The sequence below is a fragment of the Genypterus blacodes genome, unplaced genomic scaffold (genome assembly GCF_046128005.1).
Source record: "Genypterus blacodes isolate CSIRO-AG114 ecotype Tasmania unplaced genomic scaffold, CSIRO-AGI_Gbla_v1 ptg000156l_1, whole genome shotgun sequence".
Lineage (NCBI taxonomy): Eukaryota > Metazoa > Chordata > Actinopteri > Ophidiiformes > Ophidiidae > Genypterus > Genypterus blacodes.
Window position 1 is genome coordinate 5,867,195 of NW_027466957.1, and position 9,157 is coordinate 5,876,351.

Here is a 9,157-nt window from a genome sequence, read left to right on the forward strand (position 1 = left end):
GCCTTTTTAACATCAGGCATTTTGACAGGTGAAATTATAACGTCAACAACAGCTGCGTTTTATTTAGGGGTGTCAGCATCAGATACTGGCAATCACGAGCAAACCTAAATGGAACAGAGCCATCCGTTAATAGTTACTTGCTATTATAATTATACTTTTGCTGCTATGACAAGCCAAAATGTCTTCTGTGGTTGGAAACAAAATCATTCCATGAATTCATTCGTCTATTGTTTTATTTCAAACTGTTTAACTTACATAATTTTTACTTACAAACGTCGTGAAACGGCTATAGCCAATCTAATTACGGATTGTTGCGCTTTTGGCAATCGTGTCTAATACATCACTTACAGACAGCCTTCATCCTATAGCCCATTAACAGGCTGTAGTAGACCAACACTGCTGGACAGGGAGTGGAGTGTAAGACGGTGGTGCTGAAAGGACAGCTCCTCTGCTGCCGGCATTCTGCAGACCAGAATTCTACCAGAGTGATGAAATAACGACCTAATAATTAAATCCTTAAATTAATGCAGCTGTTTTCCACACCGTTGCCTTACTATTTAATACGAAAATGTGATACAGACAATATTAATTTTCAATTGTGCATGCAGGCACTATATGGTTACTTATAGTGTTTGATGTGACATATCAATGTTGTCTACACGTCAAACACTGAGCAACCATATAGTATTATAATGTTAGTTAGATAATGATGTAATGGACAATGATGTGGAAATAGGCATTTGGCTGTTTCAGAACCCCACACTATGTTTTCATTTGAATTATTGTATGCTGTATTTCCAACATATCACGCATTGTATCTCAGTGTCGCAGCTTAAAATAAAGGACGATTGAAAGAATGTATGTAAATTTGAAACTTAAAAAATAAGTACAGTATACAGTACATGCGTGAAAATCTATTTAAAAAACAAAAATCATCCACAGCACAAGGGGGCGACAGAGAGCCTGGAGACTTATGGGCGCTTTCATAATTACACGAGGAAGGCATGACCGGTTGTAAACATGGCGTCCGCCTTGGATGATGATGAGATTGACAACGATGACTTTTATTCCCTGCTAAATGTTAGACGAGAGGTACAGTACTCAACAACGGATGCATCCATTGCCTGTGCACGTACATATTGAAGTCATACTTTAACCATCGCACATTCGCTATGTGACCGGCAGGCGTATAATAAGGGGAAACGCTGGCTAGGTGGCTAGCTTGTGACCCTCGACATTGATTCTTGTTCTCTCTGTCTCAGCTGTGACAGCTGTAGACAATCACAACGGTGCTTTTCTATGTTCGCCTGTAGGCTTGTAGTGTATTACCTGATAAAGTGCAGGGCATTACGTCAGGACTGCTAAAAGTGACGAAAGAATGGTTTAATTGGTGAAACTGGCGGAGCGCGCGGTAATGTTAGCGAACTGACACCCAGTGTAACCTGCAGGACTATGCTAAGCAGCTAATGCTACCATGTAGGAAAAGTGAGGATTACATTTACTACAACAACACGCCGGTCTTACCGTAACTTTAATGATGTTTAAAAATGAATTTGCGACTAAGTGAGCTCAGTTCTAGCATCTAGTGTCGCGTTGTGCAGTATGTATATATATATATAATAATAATGATAACAATATAAGAGTCTTGTTTTCTTTCTTGCTTCATACATACAAACATGTGCATTTGTGTACATGTGTATATTGTGTATACTGTTGTGTGTGTATATAGTTTATTGTGTGTTTTTATTTTGTATTTCTTCTTCTGTACCTTTGCTACTGTGATGTTGATATACTTCAATAATGCATGTCTTCATTGTGTTTTTTTAGGCAACACAGGATGAACTGAAGGCAGCATACAGGCGGTTGTGCATGCTGTATCACCCAGACAAGCACCGGGACCCAGAGCTGAAGACCCAAGCCGAGCAGCTCTTTAACCTCGTACACGAAGCTTATGAAGGTAGAAACCATTCATTTCCAGTTGTTGTTTTTGTTCTGTGCTGCATCCATGTTGTTGTTCTGTGCTGTTGAGTAGTATTGATGGTTGATCTTGTGTTTACAGTGCTAAGTGACCCTCAGGCACGAGCCATCTATGATATCTATGGCAAGCGAGGGCTGGATGTGGACGGATGGGAGGTGAGTCCCACATGTTGATGCTCAGCTGATGTTTGCATGGATGCATGACACCATAAAGGCTCTGCTTAGTGCTTAAAACAACAAACTTAATGCAATGGTAATATCATATGTGTATTGTTACACAACTGCAATTGTAACCAAAAGTAAAACGACTCAAATAAATCTATTGTCCTGTATTCGTTTATAAAAATAATGAAAACAAAGCTTACCTACATCATTCCCCTTTCTTAAGTGACTTACTTAGACTCTTCTGGACACATTCTATTTATATTCTATTTATTATAAGTGCAGTGATTTCATTTATTCTGTGCAATCTATAGGCAGCATAGCATACCCCTACTCTTAATATCATGTTGTACAGACATTTGTATATATATATACTTTAGAACAGTATATACTTAGATCTACATTATGCATTGTTTTTTTTCTGCTGTAAATAACTATCAGGTGGGCCAATTGCAAAGTAATTTTGTTTGGATATACACTATATGTATAGCTTGAATGACAATTAAGTTGGTCTAAGTCTACATGTGGGTTCTAGCAGCTTCTTAGTGACTCCACCAATCAAAAAATATTAGTAATACTCATTTATGCAGAAATTTGAAACTTCAGCTTTCTCTTCACATTTATTTTAACTCACGAATTCTGGCCGTGGTGGTGGTCGGTGAATAATGCAAGTAGGATAAAAGGATGCATTTTTTATTTATTTATAATTTGAAAAATGCTTACTGGTGCTAATGAAATTCAGTTTAGTTCGACCCGTGGTACTTTGACTCTCCTGTCTGTGCTGTGCGCATCACAACATCAAAAGAACTGCATACAAATTGTCTTATTTTCACTTTATGTGTTTTTGGATAAGTTGTTTTATGTTGTGTTGATATATTAATTGGTTTTATGATAGATTACATATTTAATCAACCTTATCAATCACACTTGTTTTCATTGGCATTTATTTTGAATAAGAATTATGTTTTGTTGTTTGTATTCATTATTTTTGGCATCATCTTGTAAGTTGCTTGTTAAGCACTTTGGAGCAATATACTTTAAATTAAGTTTTGTCACTTCATATATAAGCAGGTTTGCGGTCTTGAACCTGTGTATACGCTATGTCAGACGTTTTCTGTCCTAGCGTCGCCCCTTTAAACCTGTTTACATTTATTCTTGTCACTAAATATTTGCACAGAATATGCGAGAGGCTAAAATGATGACTGTATTTTCTCATTGTAGGTGGTGGAAAGAAAAAGGACTCCCACAGAGATTCGAGAAGAGTATGAGCGTCTTCAGAGAGAGCGAGAGGAGAGAAGGCTCCACCAAAGGACCAACCCACAGGTGTGTTAAGATGGAGTTAGCCTCGTACATTTCATCAAATTGATGTGTAAAGTAATTGGGGCACGTCATACATATTACACACCTGTATTCATTTTGGGAATTTATCCTTTATCAGGGAACAATTAGCGTGGGTATTGATGCCACAGACCTCTTTGACCGATATGAGGAGGACTACGAGGATGGGGCTGGAGGGGGTGTACCACATGTGGAAATCAACAAGATGAACATATCACAATCCATAGAGGTAACGGCATCCATCAAAGGCAACATCATATTAAAGTCATGTTTGAGTGAATTGGCGTTAAACCACAGACTTATCAAGTGTTCTCAATTTATGTCAGAAAATCCTATGATCATTGTTCTATGTTACCCGCTACAGGCCCCTCTTACTACAAAAGACACGGCCGTTCTGTCTGGCTCCTTGTCAACCCACAATGGAAATGGAGGTGGCACCATTAACTTGGCCTTGAGAAGAGTGACCTCACCTAAAGGCTGGGGAGAGGTCGGTATTTATTCTATTAGATAGTCTATGCTGTGTATGAATAGGTTACTGTAACGTCTCCTTCTCAGCCTTTGTCTCAAAACAGTGATCTGAATTCAGAACCTGTAGTTACTGTTTGATCCGCCCGTGTGTACACAGGTAGAGTTTGAGGCTGGTGACACTAATGGCCCTCACATTGGAATGAAGATATTCAGAAACTTGACGCCTCGCTTGTAAGTGAAAATATGTGAAAGTAAAACACTTTTCACTCTGCAACATGTACAATTCTGTCCCAACATGATTGTTTTGTTCCTTAGCGTTGTGACGGCCCAGTGTGGTCTCCGGTTTTCATCTCGAGGGGTGCGTCCTGGGATGACCACCGTGCTCGCTCGTCACCTCGACAAAAACACTATGGGCTACTTGCAATGGCGCTGGGGGATCCAGTCCTCTATGAACACCAGCATAGTCAGGGACACCAAGACCAGCCATTTTGCCTTTGCAATGCAGGTTGGCAGTCAGCAGTTGTATTTTATTTGAATATTAGCCAAGACTCCATTAAATGAACAGTTGCTGTTAATGGTTCTGCCAGAAATGATCATTTATTTTCTTTCTCTGCAGCTTGGCATTCCGCACACGTTTGTGATGTTGAGCTACCAATACAAGTTCCAGGATGACGACCAGACAAAGATTAAGGGCTCAGTAAAGTATGTTTTCACAGCTAATTTGACCCCCAACAGCTTTTCTAGATTCCTTATTACTGTTTAATTTATTTTGATTTTGCTTGATCTGTTTCCAGAACCTCTGTCCATGTGAATGCATATATTTAGTCAGCCAGTGGATAAGTAATGACAGTGTCCTAATGTTGCAGATCAGGTTTCTTTGGCACGGTGGTAGAGTACGGTGCTGAGAGGAAGATCAGTCGACACAGTGTTCTGGGGGCCACAGTCAGTATCGGAGTGCCCCAAGGTGTCTCCCTCAAGATCAAGTAAGTGCAGCTTACTGCTTCACTTTACCCTTTAGTGTCTGTTCCACAGGGTTTTACTCACAGAACTGTTGCCATGGCACCCATAGGTTCCATGATGTACCAACCAATGAAATGCAAAGAAGAAATGAATTGTTAAGACCCTATGACTCAAAGGATGCACATGCTGGATTAGCCCCAGTGCAGGCTGGGAAACTCCAATATTGGATACACCCTGAGCTCTAAAAACCACATGTGTGTTGTGAAATGTATGTTTTACCTGTGATTATGAACAAACACCTTCCACTGTGTCTGCAGACTAAACAGAGCCAGCCAGACGTATTTCTTCCCGATTCACCTTACCGACCAACTCCTGCCTAGTGCAGTATTTTATGCCACAGTTGGACCACTGGTTTTCTACCTCGCCATGCATCGGCTTGTTATCCGGCCCTACTTGCTTGCCCAGAAGGAAGAGTAAGGAACACCTTTGTACATAACCATTGTTTGAGTTGGTCATTTGATGAAAGACAGCTTAAAAATTATTCGAAGAACCCGCCATAAGTCTCCCTGTGTCTTTTACCTCAACAGTGACTTGGAGAAGCACCGGGAGAGTTCTGCCTCTAACATAGCCAAGAAGAAACAGGAGGCCGAATCCGCTGTGAGTACTTTACGAGCCTACGTGTCGCTACATTATGAGCTAAGAGACCAAGGTATGATGTGTGACTGTCAAGACATATTACGCAATCACACACAGCAGTTATGAAGTTATACCAGCAAAGGGTCTGAGATGGGTTTAGCCAGGATTGTTAGTTTTAATGCAATCTTTTACTTCACTGAATAGAATGTAATTTTATTTGTAATTTCTCTCTCTCTCTCCTTCTCCCCCTGTGCCTCTCTCATCTGTAAAGATATTGCTCATGCAGGAGTCTGTACGCAGAATAATTGAAGCAGAGGAGTCTAGAATGGGTAAGAATAATATAAAGTATTTAAGAGTGAGCGTATCCTAGGAATGATGTTTTTAAGCAGAATATGAACTTATTTCATTCTGCTAGAATCTGAATCTGTTTCATTCAGTTCTGGAGAAGAGTTGTGAAAGGTATGCCAGATTTAGTGACACTCACCTCAAAATGTATTACTCATAAAGTATTATTTTTCAAAATCCGAAACAAAACCAGTCCTCCATAACAGGAACTTCACAGCCATGTTGTTCATTAACATTTAATACATTACCTATAAATTATCCAAACTCCACGCCATGGGTGGATACAAGTCTTGGAAGACTGTAATCTGTGAGCCTCACACTTTGTTGACATGCTGATTTGTGTTGTGATATGCAAACCTTTTAGATTACAGTTAGAATGTCACTGGATTTATAATGACCCCACTGCCTCCATTTAGACTGGTGATAATTGGGGCTTTTTAGTTTGCCTTTGAGAAGTATACTAACAAAAAGCTCTCAGCAGACAGTGTAATTTTCACCTTGGGTGGTTAGGCAAGTGATAATTTGCTCATGACACCTATCTTAATACAAATTGCTCTGGCTGATTTGGGTATCACCAGAGATGCCCTAGACTAGACTTCAGGCTTGTAAAGTCCCTGTTAAATCACTGTGAGTACGTTTAATGTCTATGTGACACACAGCTACTCCTGTATTCAATTGACTACACTGGTGATATGGTATTGGTTTCAAAGCAACAATGACAATTATTTGAGCAGATTCTCAAACATAACAACTGGTTCAGCTCAAAACTGTGGCTGGGAGTGCTGGCATGTAAAATAAGTAAAAAATGTGTTGTTTGCTCATCAATAACCAGAGTATCCCATTTTTCTGTGTAGAGGTCAATACTTTGATCTCTCACACATTTAAAGACAGATAATGATTCACTTAATCCTTGGCTACTTCCAAAATTAGGTTTGATCATCCTCAACGCCTGGTATGGCAAGTTTGTGACTGACAACAGCCGGAAACATGAGAGGGCAAAGGTCATTGATGTCACCGTACCACTGCAGTGCTTGGTAAAAGACTCAAAACTCATCCTCACTGAGGCCACAAAGGTATGAACACTTATCTAGGACAAGACTTCCAAAACGTATTATTAGATTTCACCATGCATATCTAGCTTTAATGGATGAACTAATAGTATTTTCTCATGCATCGTTTTGCGTAATGATAGTGATTCATACGAGTGGTTACATTAATTCTTTCTTTCTTGGCTCTTGAAACATGTCTTGCTTGAATTGGTAATTGTATTGTTGTGGATGTGTACACAAATCCATCTCCTCGCCTTGTTGTATGATGACTGTGTGATGCCAGTAAGTAATGCCGACGTTGTCTTTCCAGGCAGGACTTCCTGGATTCTATGACCCCTGTGTGGGGGAGGAGAAGAGCCTGAAGGTGCTGTATCAGTTCAGGGGAGTCATGCATCAAGTGCTGTCAGGAGATTCAGAAGCACTCAGGATACCAAAGCAATGTAAGTCCCATAGACTAGTATACAACACAATACCTCATGGCTGTGTGTGGAGGATTGTGTCATATTTGTGGCCCCGTTACTGTAATGTTTGACTACTTCAGTGTAGGCTCATGCTCCACTACATTGTATACTTTGCTGAATTTGAAATATTGCACCTACACTTGTTCCAAATCTTTCCTACAGAAGGGTAGAGCTAACACTGAGAAACTGTGGATGTATTTGATCTAGCATAACTTGTTTTTGTATTTTCAGCTCAAACCCACTAAGCTACTTTATCTGCCAGTCTTATGTGCCTGTCAGCAGTGTTAGTTGTTGACTTCTTTCTTCCTGCTTCCACTGTACAGCTCACAGGATTGACGCAGACACATAGAAACTCTACTCTGCTCTGAAGACACTCGTGGAACCCACCTGTCAGGCATTTGACAGAAGATGGATAAACCTGTTTTAGATATGACATCGATTTAACTCATCGTGACCCAGACATGCATTTACTTATGTCTTTCTATTGTCCATTTAATTATGCAGAGTGGAGTATAAGTATCACAGACTTTGATTATGAGCCAACGTCTATGGACATGATTGTGACCTGCTTGAAATTCTAAAGTGACACCAAAATCAATGGCTACTATTGCCCTCCCCCCTCGGGTCTTTTACCCTTTACTGTACCCATGTATTTTTGGTATGGCTTATAATGTATGATCTAGCTGTATGTACTCTATCGTACACAAACTGCAGTGCCTATGTGATTGAAGACATGAATGCACCTCTGTATATTTGCCATATTATTAAAATCAGTTGCTCTCTGTGAAGGTTCTACACTTAAGTTAAGACATTCCGCCATTGAACTGAAAGACTTCTTCAGTGTGATAACCTCCCGCTTAGATGTGTGATGATTGTGTGGACATTGTTGATTCCCTGTCCAGGACTATGTCCACTTTCCACAGTGGATGGGCATGCCCCAGTAATGGATATGGTTGCTACATGGGGTTAAATGCTGTTAAAGGCATTTACTATCTCTCTCATGTTGCTTAGCCATTTTATTAAGGATTGAACAAATTTCAGTTTATCTTTTTGGGTGATGGGTTAATCTTCAGTACTGATTGTATTGGTAAGTATATGACTTGATGTGTATTCAGTGGATTTCAGTCACTTTTCGGAGGCCCTGCTCAGAAGACACATACCTGCTGTTGTGTCTGTTATTTAGAAATGTTTTGCATTGAATATCAATGACAATTAAATGACAACGCTGTGGTGGAGATAACGGAAGTGGATACACTGGGGGAGAAAATCAAAGATCCACTGAGAACAAACAAACACTGAACAGTGCAGCTTCAGACATAGCTCAGCGGCTTGAAAATGCACAGACCATATAACATTAAAGATAGAGGTGTTTGCATATTCCTGTCCAGATAAACTTAGAGACAAAGTCTATGTGGTCCATAACATGAAGGATTCATTCTTTACCATCTTCTCCTTGCTCTTCCTTTGTTGGTGCCGACTGAGCTCATGGATCTTGCTTCCCGTTGGGTGTTTGCCGAACTGTGTGCAATGAATAGAAGGGAGTGAATGAAAGACAAACGTTTGTTTTTCTTCAAGAAAAGAGGACAGACAAAATGACCAAATTATGATGTATCACTTGCACCATTTGTAGGTTTGATCCACATCCTGATCACATAATGGATCCATCCAAGAGGTTTGCCTCAGGACAGGTGTCATTAGACAACCAATAATCGTGAAGTCACCTGATAATCTACAGAATGCAAAGTCTTGAGTGATGGGATC

General features: G+C 40.1%; 1 protein-coding gene across 1 annotated transcript; it reads left to right on the forward strand.

Annotated features, from left to right (window-relative positions):
* Positions 1–992: 992 nt before the first annotated feature.
* Positions 993–8,178, forward strand: dnajc11a (DnaJ (Hsp40) homolog, subfamily C, member 11a). The gene is made up of 16 exons (XM_076167163.1): positions 993–1,092; positions 1,828–1,957; positions 2,060–2,133; positions 3,361–3,462; positions 3,578–3,706; positions 3,842–3,964; positions 4,103–4,176; positions 4,261–4,450; positions 4,562–4,647; positions 4,812–4,928; positions 5,223–5,378; positions 5,493–5,562; positions 5,813–5,870; positions 6,817–6,959; positions 7,246–7,375; positions 7,720–8,178. The coding sequence occupies exons 1-16, from the start codon at positions 1,021–1,023 to the stop codon at positions 7,743–7,745; spliced, it is 1,680 nt and encodes a 559-aa protein (XP_076023278.1). The 5' UTR covers positions 993–1,020; the 3' UTR covers positions 7,746–8,178.
* The last annotated feature ends 979 nt before the right edge of the window (positions 8,179–9,157 follow it).